At 55.7% G+C, this 14,124-nt stretch overlaps 1 protein-coding gene across 1 annotated transcript in view; it reads left to right on the forward strand.

Moving 5' to 3' along the window:
- Window positions 1-244: 244 nt before the first annotated feature.
- The window catches only part of LOC311198336 (DNA polymerase epsilon catalytic subunit A-like), a gene marked incomplete at both ends in the record, with an annotated part of 32,252 nt that continues 18,372 nt past the window's right edge, over window positions 245-14,124 (forward strand). Inside the window, 22 exons of the mRNA XM_084272258.1 lie at window positions 245-490; window positions 671-751; window positions 837-881; window positions 1,025-1,117; window positions 1,658-1,812; window positions 2,643-2,784; window positions 3,029-3,109; window positions 3,726-3,833; window positions 4,214-4,324; window positions 4,590-4,675; window positions 5,190-5,309; window positions 5,734-5,866; window positions 7,114-7,227; window positions 7,983-8,195; window positions 8,929-9,036; window positions 9,248-9,376; window positions 9,704-9,806; window positions 9,902-10,048; window positions 10,141-10,286; window positions 12,201-12,349; window positions 13,437-13,529; window positions 13,807-13,951. Coding sequence (XP_084128384.1) covers window positions 245-490; window positions 671-751; window positions 837-881; window positions 1,025-1,117; window positions 1,658-1,812; window positions 2,643-2,784; window positions 3,029-3,109; window positions 3,726-3,833; window positions 4,214-4,324; window positions 4,590-4,675; window positions 5,190-5,309; window positions 5,734-5,866; window positions 7,114-7,227; window positions 7,983-8,195; window positions 8,929-9,036; window positions 9,248-9,376; window positions 9,704-9,806; window positions 9,902-10,048; window positions 10,141-10,286; window positions 12,201-12,349; window positions 13,437-13,529; window positions 13,807-13,951 — 2,748 coding nt within the window. The remainder of the gene's footprint in view (window positions 491-670; window positions 752-836; window positions 882-1,024; window positions 1,118-1,657; window positions 1,813-2,642; window positions 2,785-3,028; window positions 3,110-3,725; window positions 3,834-4,213; window positions 4,325-4,589; window positions 4,676-5,189; window positions 5,310-5,733; window positions 5,867-7,113; window positions 7,228-7,982; window positions 8,196-8,928; window positions 9,037-9,247; window positions 9,377-9,703; window positions 9,807-9,901; window positions 10,049-10,140; window positions 10,287-12,200; window positions 12,350-13,436; window positions 13,530-13,806; window positions 13,952-14,124) is intronic.

The following is a 14,124-nucleotide window of genomic DNA, read 5'->3' on the forward strand; positions in this document are numbered from 1 at the left end:
GGGGGGGCGGGGCGCGCCGGGGCGCTCCGCCCGGCATTGGCGGGAGGTAACGCCGGGGACGCGCTCTGATTGGTGCTTTCCGGGTGGGGAGGGCGCGGGCTTCGCTTTCGCGGGAACCGGGCGCAGCGCGGGAAATTCCTTCCGCAGCGGTGGGCTGGGCCGGGCAGTGCCGGGCCGGGCAGTGCCGGGCCGAGCGGAGCCGAGCCGAGCCGAGCCGTTCCCGGGTGTGCCGGGCCGGGCCGGGATGGTGCTGCGGGGCGGCGGAGACTCCGAGGCGGCGCGGTGGGGGGGGCGGCGGCGGGCGGGCGGCCCGCAGGAGCCGCCGGCGGGGGCTGACGGCGGGGCGCCCGGCCGGGACGATGGCCCCGCGCTCTCCGCTCTCAAGCGCTTGGAGCGATCGCAGCGCACGGACCGGCTGGACGAGCTGTTCGGCTTCGAGCGGCCCGCGGAGCCCGGCGAGCGGACGGGCTGGCTCATCAACATGCACCCGGTAGGGACCCGGCACAAGGGGGTCCCCCCCCCGGGGCAGAAGGAGCCGCGGCAGGGCTGGGCCAGGGGCGTTCCGAGGGGAGGCTGCTGCGTGGCCTGGGGCAGGGGGCTGGGCGGGGGGGGAGGGGAAGGGGTTGGTCCCGTAGAGGGACCCCGCTGAGTCCGCGGTGCCCCTGGGCAGACGGAGGTGCTGGACGAGGACCGGCGGTCGGTCAGCGCTGTGGATTACTACTTCATCCAGGAGGATGGGAGTCGCTTCAAGGTGAGTCCCTGGGGGAAGGGGGCTGGGCAACGCATGGGGTCCCAGGAGGGGACCCCGCTGCCGTCACCCATCTGCTCTCTCCTAGGTGTCCCTGCCCTACAAGCCCTACTTCTACATTGCCACCCAGAAGGTGAGGCAGAGACCCCAGCAGGGCTGAGGTCCCAGGGAAGGGGACAGCAGGTCCCCCCGGGGAGCTTGAGACCTCTGCGCATCCTGCTTTGGGATGCTCCTCTGAGGGACAGAGCCAGGCTCAGCCCCAGGGTCTCTTGGCAGGGCTGCGAGCAAGAAGTGTCCTCCTTCCTCTCCAAGAAGTTCCAAGGGAAGATTGCAAAGCTGGAAACTGTCCCTAAAGAAGACTTGGACCTGGTCTGTATTTCTCTGCTCCCTGTAGCATTGGTTTGGCTTTTATGAGCTGGTGAAGTAGAAAGGGAAATGGCAAGCTTGACTTGTGTCTCCTTGTGTTGCTTGTGGTGCCCATCAGAAACAGGTTAGTTATGGCTAATTGCTTATCAGTAGTAATTACATTCCTCCCCTGGAGCAGACCAGCAGTTTCAGTGTGTTCAAGATGTTCAGTTGCAGGATTTAAAGAATGGTTGGAGGAGGAAGAGTGGGCACTGTGGGAGGGGGCTGCTGCTCACGCTGCACCTGATCTGCCTTCTCCGGGTGAATCCCACTCATGGTCCTGCCTGTGCAGGCAGCAGGGCTGGCTGGGCCCTTGCTGTGCAGCTCTTGTGCCTTTCCTTGATGTATCTGCCAACCTCTCTTCTCAGTGCTTGACTCCAACCCATTGCCACCTCTCTTTTTTGGTCAATTCTACCTGCACCTGGCTAGTCTGCCTTCCCCCCCCTCTCCGACCATGGTCACCCCTCAGTGCTCAAGACCTGATGTTCTCTTGCTTTTCTGCAGCCAAACCACTTGGTGGGCCTGAAGAGGAACTACATCAAGCTGTCCTTCAACACGGTGGATGACCTGGTGAAGGTGCGGAAGGAGATCTCTCCAGCTGTGAGGAAGAACAGAGAGCGGGACCAGGCCAGCGATGTCTACACTGCCATGCTGTCCAGGTGGGAACTCTCCTTGGGGCAGCCAATTATTGGGCTCCCTTGGTTATTTCCTGGTTGTCCTCAGAGAGGTGCTGTTCTGCCACCCATCTCAGGGCTTCCAGCTCAGTGCTGTACATCAGGAAGCTCTGAGGTGTCTGGGCTGGGATGTTCTGCAGTGGTACCTCTCCCTGTCCCCTCAGAAAGGGCGCTGAGAGGCACAGGGTGACCTTACTTCTAGCTGTGACTAAGGGGGGCTGGGGCAAAACCCCAATATTTTTTTACCTGCATAAAAAGCCAGGCACTTGTTAACAAGATGTAAAACACAGTCATAGACAAGGGAAAAAAAATTCCCCAAACCCAAATCCCTTTGGTTTTAAAGCCAACCAGAAGATACACATGAAAAAATCACCTCTCTCTGGGGTTTCCTGGCCCTGAGGTCCAATTTGAGTTGAAACTTGAGGAAGAAGTGAGATGAGTGCCCCCTGCTCACCCAAAGGCATGCCATCCCTGGTTCAGGTGCTCCTCAGGTTGCCTCGTGGTGCTTCCCCTGGTTAGCACATTAATAAATCTGTGAGGTCTGTGCGTTGTGCCAGCAGGTGTGGGTGCTGTGTGGCTCTGCCTCTGGGCAGACACAGCTCACAAGCATGAGGAAAGGTCAGTTTTTGGACAGGACTGCACATGCTGTCCACCCCAGGGAGGCCTCTGCCAGCGGAGGGTGGCTGCACAGCAGGGAAGCACCTCCTGCGCTCCCTCCTGCCCACCCCTTCCAGGCGTCACCGGGGCTGTGTGGCTGTCCCTTTGGGGCTGAGCCTGCAGAGCTGTGCTGTGGGGTAAAGCTCTGCTCCTTGCAGCGCTCTGACTGGCAGCAGCCTGAGCACAGAGGAGGAAGGTACCTCCAGGAAGGTTGCCAACCAGATGGACAACATCGTGGACATGCGGGAGTACGACGTACCCTACCACGTCCGCCTCTCCATTGACCTGAAGATCCACGTGGTGAGTGAGGCCTGGGGAAGAAGCTGGGTGTCTCTTCCCTGCTGCCAGGTTCCTGCACAGTGAGTCTGTGTGAAGCTCAGTCCCGTGCTGCTGGCACACAGAGGAGTTAAATGAGCGGTGCAGTTGGGGGCCTGTCTGCTGGGCTGTGTTCAGTTCACACAGCTCCATCCCCTGGCAGCCAGGGAGGGCTGATGACAGGAGCTGGCCCTGCAGTAAGGCACTGCCCACCCTCCTCTCTTGGCAGGCTCACTGGTACAACGTGCGATACTGGGGCAGCACCTACCCCCCCGAAATCATCCGCCGAGACGACCTCGTGGAGCGACCGGTAAGAGTTGGTTGGGCAGGTGTCTGTCTGTCTGTCCCAGGACATGGATGTGTCCACCCCCAGGAGCTGGTAGCACAGAATCACAGAATCCCAGAGGTTGGCAGGGACCTCCAGAGCTCATCGGGTCCAACCCCCTGCCAAAGCAGGGTCCCTGGGACATGTCACACAGGTTGGTGTCCAGACGGGGCTGGAATCTCTCCAGAGAAGGAGACTCCACACCCCCTGGGCAGCCTGTCCCAGGGCTCCCTCACCCTCACTGGGGAAAGGTTCTTCCCCATGTTGGTGTGGAACTTCCTATGCTCCAACTTGCAGCCATTGCCCCTTGTCCTGTCCCCACAGACACTGAGAAGGGGCTGGCTGATTCCCCCTGCATCCCATACTTAAGATACTTACAGACATTAATTAGATCCCCCCTTTCCAATGCACTGCTGGCACTACACCATGGTGCATCAGGGCAAAGCTTTGTTGCTGGGCTTGGGTCATGATTTTGAGGCTAATAAAGCAGTAAAATGATTACTGGGAGCTGTCTGGTCTCCCCATCCCAGTATTAATGGGATTAATCTTTTAACTTCACATCAGCTGTAGAATCTTTTCTAACGGGTTTGGTCCTGCTCAGGATCCCGTCGTTCTCGCCTTTGACATTGAAACTACCAAACTCCCTTTGAAGTTCCCTGATGCAGAGACAGACCAGATCATGATGATCTCCTACATGGTTGATGGGCAGGTAAGGCACAGAGCACTGGTTTCCCCTGAGCTCCACCAACTGTTAAGCCAGGGAGTAGGCCAGTGTTTTGCCTGCAAGCCAGCTTGCTCCAGGCTTGCCTCCTTGCTGGCTGCTTGGTGGGTGGCTGTGGAGGTGAAAGTGAAGTCTGGGTGGTGCATAAGCTATTTAGTCTCGTGGTACCCAGCTCAGGTTGCTCCTCTTCAGGAACAGGAGTGACCTGGGCAGCACAGGAACAATTCTGCTGTCTCCCCTTGACAGCAATGGCTCAGGTGACTCCAACCAGTTGTTGCCCTTGGAGAGAAGCTCTGGCTTTCAAGAGGAAAACATCCCATCGTTCCCACAGCCAGGTCCTCCTAACTGCTTCCTTGTCACCTCCCTAGGGCTACCTGATAACCAACAGGGAGATTGTCTCTGAGGACATTGAAGACTTTGAGTTTACTCCCAAGCCAGAGTACGAGGGTCCGTTTTGTGTCTTCAATGAACCCGATGAAGTAAGTCAGCTCGCCCAGCAGACTTGTTCCCTGCCTGGGGCTCTTCTTGGCCAAAGAGAGCTTGGTAAGCTGCCTTGCTAGGGAGCATGATGGGTCCAACAGGGCTAGTTCTGCTGTCACATCTTGGTAGTGAGGGTGAGAGAGGCCGGGATTGGGCTAGGTGGGGAGGAGAGGGGAAAGGTGCAGTAAACTCTATGGTGTCCACCCCTTCTCTGTGGAGGAGGTGAAGTTGCTTTATGTACCAATCTTTTCTGTTTCCTCCTAGGCTCATTTAATCCAGAGGTGGTTTGAGCATGTCCAGGAGATCAAACCCACCATCATTGTCACATACAATGGAGACTTCTTTGACTGGTAAGATCAGGAGCATGAACTAAGCTGGAAGGTATCACCTGAGCTCTGGGTTGACCTCAACGTCCTTCCATAGCATGTGGCTTGTGCCAACTGTCTGGCCAGTCTGAGCACCTCACCAAATCCTGTGGCCACTGGCTTGGAAGTGTGAGCTCCAGCAGAATCCTATCCATTTGGCTGAGATACTTTACACCCACATCTGTGGGGCAGGGGTGGTGCAGGGATGAGCCCTGCAGAGAGCAGGGAGATGATCCAGAGACCTGAAGGGGAGCATGGCACAGGGGAGCCCTCAGGAGGTGAGAGGAGGGGGGACCATGCACCTCCTCCATCTCTGGGTGTGGGGGGCAAGCTTTGCTTCTCAGGTGATGCTGCAGTTGTGTCTGGCAGAAGGTTTTCCCTGTGCCCAGGTATCACAGACACATCACAGGTCGTTTGTAACACAGAGATCGTGAAGCTGTCTGGGGATGGAGGGAAATGGCTGTTCTGGTCCTTCTCTTCACGTTGCCTCTTTCCCCAGGCCCTTTGTGGAAGCAAGAGCAGCAGCTCATGGGATTAACATGTACCAGGAAATTGGGTTTCAGAAGGACAGCCAGGGAGAGTACAAAGCATCCCAGTGCATCCACATGGACTGTCTAAGGTACCAGATGCTGTCCCTCTGCCATAGAACTGTGTCTCTATCCCTTGAATTCATGTAGAATACTTCCCATGGTATCCAGATGGGGTTTTCACACGTCTCAGCTCCCTGGCTGTTGTGACAGGGTCTCTGGCAGTGCTGCTTCTGCCTAGCACAGGAGCTGCTGAGGGAGTTGGAAGGTGGCCATGCCGAGCAGTGGTGATGGTTTGGGTGCTGGGGTTTGTCCTGGTTAGGATGTGTTGGTAGGGATGCAGGATATCTAAAGTTGAGCAGCCTCTTACTCCACTGCACTTGGGTGCTCGGCTCTTGGCTGTCCTCAGGGAGAGGTGCCCTTTGCAGCTGAGGTCCTGGTTGCAAGCCCAAGCCCCTTTGTGAAGGGCAGGATTGGTTTCTCTGCACAAACTGATATTTCCATCTCTCTGCCCAGGTGGGTGAAGAGGGACAGTTACCTCCCAGTGGGAAGCCACAACCTGAAAGCAGCAGCTAAAGCAAAACTGGGTTATGACCCAGTGGAGCTGGACCCTGAAGAGATGTGCCGGATGGCGATGGAGGAGCCTCAGGTATTCCCTTCTGGAGCTCTGTCTTCTCTGAGCAACTGGAAAACTGGCCTGGAGCCTTCAGGCCTTTAACCTAATGATTGACTCTTGAGGTTCAAGTGTTACAGAATGGTTTTGAGAAATTCACTTCCTCTCTGTCTCCCCAACTTGCTGTTGCCTTAGAAGGACTTTGCACTTGTGGGGAGGGAGAACAGGTTTGCTTTGAAGTGGTTCTATCACTGGCAGTGCAGCGTGGATCCTCTGGGCTTGTTTATATTGATAGGAGGTGGCAGGTACCAGAGATTAAAAACACTGCAGAGCTCTGACTTGCTGTTGGCATGGGAAGAGGCTTGGTGCTCTTGCAGACAGGGAATTTCTGCTGAAACCCTGGCACAGCCTCCTGATTCCCAAACAGGGTGGCATCTGTGCCATGAGCTCACCTTCAGGGTGGCATCTGTGCCATGAGCTCACCCTCTCCACTAATTAGTCAAAGCTGACATCACCATGCAATTAGAGCTAGAGCAGGATGTCTCAGGAGCAAACAGATTGGTCTTTAAGACCTAGGATATGGAGAAATACACCTTTCCTGCTTCCCACTGATCCAAGTGTGTCCAGCAGGAAGCAGTGATTGTCACTGAGTTGCTCTATCAAGGTGACCAGCAGCATCCTGGCTTGTGTCAGCCATGGTATGGCCAGCAGAACAAGGGCAGCTGGTGAGGCTGCCCCATGAGGTTTGGGTTCCTCACTGCAAGGAGGAGATGGAGGTGCTGGAATGTGTCCAGAGAAGGGCAACAGAGTGGTGAAGGGTCTGGAGAACAAGTCTGGTGAGGAGCAGCTGAAGGAGCTGCCCTTGTTTAGTCTGGAGAAGAGGAGGCTGAGGGGAGACCTTGCCATTCTCTACAGCTCCCTGAGAGGAGGGTGTAGTGAGGTTGGACTTGGTCTCTTCTCCCAAGTAACCAGTGCTAGGATGAGAGGAAATGGCTCCACTTGTGCCAAGGGAGATTTACACCAGATGTTAGGGAATAAAGGTCTTTACTGACAGAGTGGTGAAGCACTGGAACAGGCTGCCCAGGGCACTGGTGGAGTCACCAGCCCTGGAGGTGTTCAAAAACCAAACAGATGTGGCACTTTGAGGACATGGTTTAGTGGGCATGGTGGTGTTGGGCTGATGGCTGGACTCAATGATCTTAGAGGTTGTTTCCTACCTTCATGATTTGATGATTCTGTCATGTGTCATTTGGATTCACTTGCCTCTCACCCTCCCCTGACAGACCCTGGCCACCTACTCAGTGTCTGATGCAGTTGCCACCTATTACATGTACATGAAGTATGTGCATCCTTTCATCTTTGCCTTGTGCACCATCATTCCCATGGAGCCTGATGAGGTGAGTGTGCTCCTGAAATGACAATTCCTTTGCTGGGCAGAGCCACACCTCCCCCTCTGCTGGGACACTGGCCATGGACCCAATTCCCACTGTCCTAGGCACTGCCCCATCTGTGCTGGGGAGGGAGGGTGGGTGGATTTGGACACTACTCCTTTCCCTGTGCAGCCTCAGGGTGTTCTGAGGGACCTGAAGGTTGGCAGTGCAGGGATGGAGGAAGAAGGTACAGGGGATGCTCCGTGCTCAATGTGCAGTCGTGGTCATGCAGAGCTGGGTCTCCTGATGGCTGCTGTCAGCTGTAGGGAGGGTGGTTAGGAAGCTCTTTGCACTGAGCATGTAGGAAATGTCCCTCTGTCACCACCTGGTTAAGCTTAAAAAGGTGCTTGGCAGAGGAGTGTGTGAGGAGATGATGGCAGCAGAGGTCTGGAGGTCTTGGCACTGTCTTTAGCCAGCTCTCCTCCCAGCCAACACAAAGGGGTCAGTGTTGGTTTCTCTTCTTGCTGAACCCCAGGCTGGTTTGGGTGGGAAGGGACCTCAAAGCCCCCTAGTGCCATGGGCAGGGACACCCTCCACTAGCTCAGGGTGCCCAAAGCACCACCCAACCCGGCCTTGAACCCTGCCAGGGATCCAGAAGCAGCCACAGCTTCTCTGGGCAGCCTGTGGGTCTCCTCATCCTCCCTGGGAAGAATATCTCATATAAATCATGTACCTCACATAACTTCTGGAGTTTCAGACTGGCTTTGGTGTCTCTCCTGCAGGTGTTAAGAAAGGGATCCGGGACGCTGTGCGAGGCACTGCTGATGGTTCAGGCCTATCATGCCAACATCATCTTCCCCAACAAGCAGGAGCAGGAGTTCAACAAACTCACAGAGGATGGGCACGTGCTGGACTCAGAGACATACGTGGGGGGCCACGTGGAAGCGCTGGAATCCGGGGTCTTCCGCAGTGACATCCCCTGCCGCTTCAGGATGGTGAGGGGCCACCCCAGCCCAGCACACCACAGGGCTGAGGGGGTAACCTGTTGACTCCTGTGTGTCCCTGTGGGGCTCCAGAAGTTCCTGGTATACTTCAGGAGACCTTGAGCTGTGTGGAGCTGGGGTGGGAGGGGGACTCCCAGGTGTCTCCTGGGAGAGCAGGGTCATAGGTGGCACGTATGGGAAGCAAGCCAGACCTTGCTGATGGTGAGGGAGAGTGGTGGAGTTTTGGGTTGGAGCCAGCAGTTCTTGGGAAGTACACCTCTGTCCCCTTGGGGTCCCATCCTCCCTCTGAACCCCTCCCACCCAAACTAAGCGACTTCTGAACTCTTCCTGGGTGTCTTTCACCTGTTTCTGGTTCATGCTGCTGTCTCAGTCACCTGGCCCCTCACCCTGCTTCAGACCTGCATTATGCTTAGAGCCTCTTAAGCTTTCAGAGGTGGTTGCACTCTCTGCCATGCAATGCATCACCCTTAGCACAGCATCCTTTGGTGGGTGGCCATGGGGGAGCCCCTACTGGATGTATAAAAGGCTCCAGACTAAGTCTGAATCCTTGGCCCCTTGCATCAGCCATTGTGGCACCATGAGAGGTGCTGCACAACTGGCCACTTGCTTGCAGCAGGGCCCTGCTTGGAGCTCCCCAAGGCAGGCAGGGCCACAGGCAGGAGATGCCAGCCTGCAGCTGGGGACAGCTGCCCACGGTCTCAGCTCCATCTTTATGCCCCTGCAGAATCCTGCTGCCTTTGACTTCCTGGTGCAGCATGTGGAGAAGACACTGCAGCACGCCATTGAGGAGGAGGAGGGTTTGCCATTGGATCAGGTCACCAACTTCCAGGAGGTACGTTGCCTGGGGCACAGCTGGGCTTGGCAGGGGGGGGCTGAGCTGCTGGGCTGGGGATGCAGCTTCAGCCTCAGCCAGGAACCCCCTGCCCAGGTGCTGGAGCCGCTGCTGGTTTCAGCTGCTCGTGGGAGGTTCACCAGTGAGACCAGCATGAATTCGACTCACTCCTTCCTTCCTGCCTGAAACACTTCTTTCCATCCCACCACAGGTTTGTGATGAAATCAAGGCCAAGCTGAATTCCCTGAGGGATGTTCCAAACAGAATTGAGTGTCCCCTTATCTACCACCTAGATGTGGGGGCCATGTACCCCAACATCATTCTGACCAACAGGTTGCAGGTGGGTAACATCAGCCTTATCTTTGGGATGGCCTTGGTTGGCCCTCTGTCCCTTAACAGCAAGGGCTGAACTTTCTGCTCAGGGCAGGGTGATCACATAAGGCTGGCTGTGAAATTCAGCCAAGCTGCCATGGATGCCAGGTCTGCAAAGGCTGAGCTACAAAACAACCCACAGCTATTGTTTCAGCAGGTTTTATGTTCCCCAAAGTCTCTGTGGAGGAGAACTCACAGAGTACCATCTCTGATGTTCACACCCATGCTCCTCTGCCACCTTAGGAGTCATTTGGAGAGTCTCCTCTAACATCTGTTTGCCTCTTGGTGCCCCCAGCCCTCAGCCATGGTGGATGAGGCCACGTGTGCTGCCTGTGACTTCAACAAGCCCGGCGCCAACTGTCAGCGCCGGATGACGTGGCAGTGGAGAGGAGAGTTCAGTAAGTACAGCCAGGACCGTGCAGTCCCACCCACAGCGGCGGAGAGGAATCCCTGCTTCTCCCTGGGGCGCCTGACAGCTGTCCCCCTCCCGCAGTGCCCGCCAGCCGCAGCGAGTACCACCGCATCCAGCAGCAGCTGGAGTCGGAGAAATTCCCCCCGCTGTCCCCCGAGGGAGCTCCCCGTGCCTTCCATGAGCTGTCCCATGAGGAACAGGCCAAGTATGAGAAAAAACGTCTGGCAGGTAAAAAAGAACAAGTAAAAAACCAGCTTGTCCCTCACCCATAGCAGAGCAGCCACCCCTGAGAAGCTGCCTCTGCTTCCTCCTGTGAGCAGATTACTGCCGCAAGGCGTATAAGAAGATCCACGTCACCAAGGTGGAGGAACGGGTCACCACCGTCTGCCAGCGCGAGAACTCTTTCTACGTGGACACGGTGCGAGCGTTCCGGGACCGGCGCTACGAGTTCAAGGGGCTGCACAAGGTACCGAGCTCCACTTCTGGGTTTAACTTGTCTTGCTAAGGCCTGGGCACCTCTCCTCTCTCACTGAAGACCCAAGGCAAGGTTGTTCTGTCCGGCCTTGGTGTTGGAGGAGGGTGTGGTGGAGCTCCTGACAGCAGGGGGTTTTCCCTGCCCAATCTCCAGTCAGTGCTGCTGTGACACTTTCTGTCTCACAAGCAGAGCTGTACCTCCAGTCTTCTCCTGGTAGTCTGTGTTCTCATATATCTGACATGGCCAGGGCCAACCTGGGACATTCTTCCTACGTGGAGAAAGGAGACAAGCTGAGAAGTGAGGTCTAGACCTCAGGGGAAGGCAGGGCTGATTCCAGGAGGATGTTCTTTTTCTACTCTTCACTGGGTTAAAAACTGGCTGGATGGCCAGGCCCAAAGAGTGGTAGTGAATGGAGTTAAATCCAGCTGCTGTCCAGTCACCAGGGGTGTTCCTCGGGGGTCTGTGCTGGGGCTGGTTCTCTTCAAGATCTGTATTGATGACCTGGATGAGGGGATTGCCTGCACCCTCAGTAAGTTTGCATTCAACACTAAGGCAGGAGTATGGACCTGCTTGAGGGTAGGAAGGCTCTGCTGAGGGACCTGGACAGGCTGGATCCATGGTCAGTTGTACAGGGTTTAACAAGGCCAAGTGCCAGGTCCTGTCCTTGAGTCACAACCACCCCCTGGCAGTGCCACAGGCTTGGGGCAGAGTGGCTGGAGAACTGTCCAGCTGAGAGGGACCTGGGGGTGTTGACTGACAGGCAGCTGCACATGAGCCAGTGGTGTGCCCAGGTGGCTGAGAACACCAACAGCATCCTGGCCTGTATCAGCCATGGTGAAGTGATCCTGGCCCTGTACTCTGCAATGGTGAGGCCACCCCTCAGTTTTGGGCTCCTCACTACAGGAAGGACATAGAAGTGCTGGACCATGTCCAGAGAAGGGCAACAAGGTTGGTGAGGGGGGACTGGAAGACAAATGTTATGAGGAGCATCTGAGGCAACTGGGACTGTTCAGTCTGGAGAAAAGGCAGTTGAGGGGAGACCTAAGCGCTCTCTACAACTATCTGGAGAGAGGTTGTAGAGAGGTGGGGACTGACCTCTTCTCCATAGCAACAAGTGATAAGACAAGAGCAAATGGCCTCAGGTTGTGCCAGGGGATGTTTAGATTGGATGTTAGGAAAAACTTCTTCCCCAGAGAGAATTGTTGGGCATTGGAAGGGGCTGCCCAGAGGGGTGGTGGAGTCGCCATCCTTGGGGGTATTTAAAAGATGGGGAGAAGCAGTGTTTAGGGATGTGGTGTAGTGATGGTTTGGGCAGGTTGGCTTGATGGTTGAACTTGATGATCTAAAGGTTCCCTTCCAACCAAGACAATTCTGTGATTCTCTGCTGGTTGAGGTTCATGCTAGAGGCACACTACTCCTGGAGTGCTGAAAGTAATGATGAAGCCTTGGGAGGACTCTACCTCTGGTGGAGTTAATTAACGAGCCATTTCCTTTGTGGTGGCTGTCTCTTTTGCCACCAGTCATGGAGCTGGCCAAGAGGCTCTTCTGCCCAAGTGGTTCTGTTGTTTTGCCAGACATTGACTGCTGCAGGCAACGTGCTTGGTTCTTGCCCTTGCACATGTAGAGCTGCACAGCTGATGCAGGTGGACGACACTGCCTGCGCCGGTGGGATTCTGATCGTCACCATCAGAGTTGCAGTCGGTGCTGAAGGGGCTTCCAACTGTGTGACAAAGTCCTCTGCCACAAAAGGAAAAGGAAAAAAAAGCCTCATGCTGCTGAGCTTTGGCAAAGATACTGCTTTAGAGCTGCAATGGAATGCTGGGACTGAGGAGGAACCAGTTGGATACCACTGGTGGTGATGTGTGGGATCATAGGATGATGACTCTGCCCCCCCATGGCTTGCAGGTGTGGAAGAAAAAACTGTCTGCAGCGGTGGAGACAGGAGATGCCTCTGAAGTGAAGCGCTGCAAGAACATGGAAATCCTGTATGACTCCCTGCAGCTGGCCCACAAGTGCATCCTCAACTCCTTCTACGGCTACGTGATGCGCAAAGGGTGAGTCTCCCCGCTGGGCAGCGTTGGGCACCTCTAGAGAGGACCTTTAGAAATTGGATCGTTCTGGGCAGGCTGTCACTTGCCTCACCTCCTTCTGAAGAACCAAGATGAAGGTGGGTGCTGCCTGTAGCACTCTCCTCTTGCTTCTACTAATGGCTTCTTGTCCTGGAGATTCCAGCCAGACATTAAGTGTTGGGCATAAGTGACAGGAATCTTGTATGTGGGATTCCAGCTGTTCTGAAGGATAATAACTAGGGCAAGGAGAACAATATCCAGATGTCAGATGTTAGAGCTGTCAGGAAGAGAAGGACCTGGGGGTGTTGGTTGACACTAGGCTGAATATGAGCCAGCAGTGTGCCCAGGCAATCAAGAAGGCCAATGGCATCTTGGTTTGTATCACAAACAGTGTGGCCAGTAGGTCTAGGGAGGGGATTGTGCCCCTGTACTGGGCACTGGTGAGGCCACACCTTGAGTACTGTGTGCAGTTCTGGGCTCCCCACCATAAAAAGGACATTGAGGTCCTGGAGCAAGTGCAGAGAAGGGTAACCAGGCTGGGGAAGGGACTGGAGGGCAAATCCTATGAGGAGCAGCTGAGGGAGCTGGGGGTGTTCAGCCTGGAGAAGAGGAGGCTGAGGGGAGACCTTCTTCCCACCTACAACTACCTGAAGGGAGGTTGTAGAGAGGTGGGTGATGGTCTCTTCAGCCAGGGGACAGGAGATGGGACAAGGGGCAATGGCATGAAGCTGGGCCAGGGCAGGGTCAGATTGGATATTGGAAAAAAATGTTTTACTGAAAGAGTTGTCAGGGCTGGAACAGGCTGCCCAGGGAGGGGCTGAGTCACCATCCCTGGATGTGTTCAAAAACAGGGTAGATGAGGTGCTCAGGGATCTGGTTTAGCTCAGGATGGGAATGGTTGGACTGGATGATCTTCAAAGGTCTCTTCCAACCTGGTGATTCTTGTGATCTTGTGATGTCCACTGTCAACATGTTTCTTGCCCTTCCTCCTCTGGAGGTCCTCCTGCCCTTTCCAGAGCTGGCTCTGGGAGGGAGCCCTTCATGCTCTTCACTTTGAGTCCTGTGCTCCCAGGGCTCGCTGGTACTCCATGGAGATGGCTGGCATCGTCTGCTTCACGGGCGCCAATATCATCACCCAGGCCAGGGAGCTGATCGAGCAGATCGGGTGAGTGTGTGCAGAGCTGGGCAAGAAACCTCTGTCTGCACCTGGGGCAGATGGGAGACCACATCAAACACCCCAGTTTCCAGTAGTTCATGGTGAAGGTTTGGGTGTCTGACGCTGCTGCGGTGACGCTGTTGTTCTGTGAGGGTTTGCTTTGCTGAAGGGGTTGGAGAGTGGATGCAGAGGCTCCCTCTGTCTCTGGGGGACACACAAGGCTGATCCTTTCCTGACATCTGCTCTCCCCCTGACAGTGACCTATCTTCCTTCTTTCCTTCCTTAGGAGACCTCTGGAACTGGATACCGATGGGATTTGGTGTGTCCTCCCCAATAGCTTCCCAGAGAACTTTGTCATCAAGTCAACCAATGCCAAGAAGCCAAAGGTGACAATCTCCTACCCAGGTGCCATGCTGAACATCCTGGTGAAGGTGAGTCCTGCACCCATCCAGGCCAACTCTGGGGAAGGGGAGGTGGACCTCTGACAAGGGAGGAGGACCTCTCTCCACTCCCACTTTGTAGTGGGTGGGAGGCTGGGGCTGATGGCCTGGTTTGCTGGGCAGCTGCTCTCTGCCCTGGAGAGCATCTGAGTGGAGAGAGAGGC

Source organism: Gallinula chloropus (genome assembly GCF_964237585.1).
Source record: "Gallinula chloropus genome assembly, chromosome: 17".
Taxonomy (NCBI): domain Eukaryota; kingdom Metazoa; phylum Chordata; class Aves; order Gruiformes; family Rallidae; genus Gallinula; species Gallinula chloropus.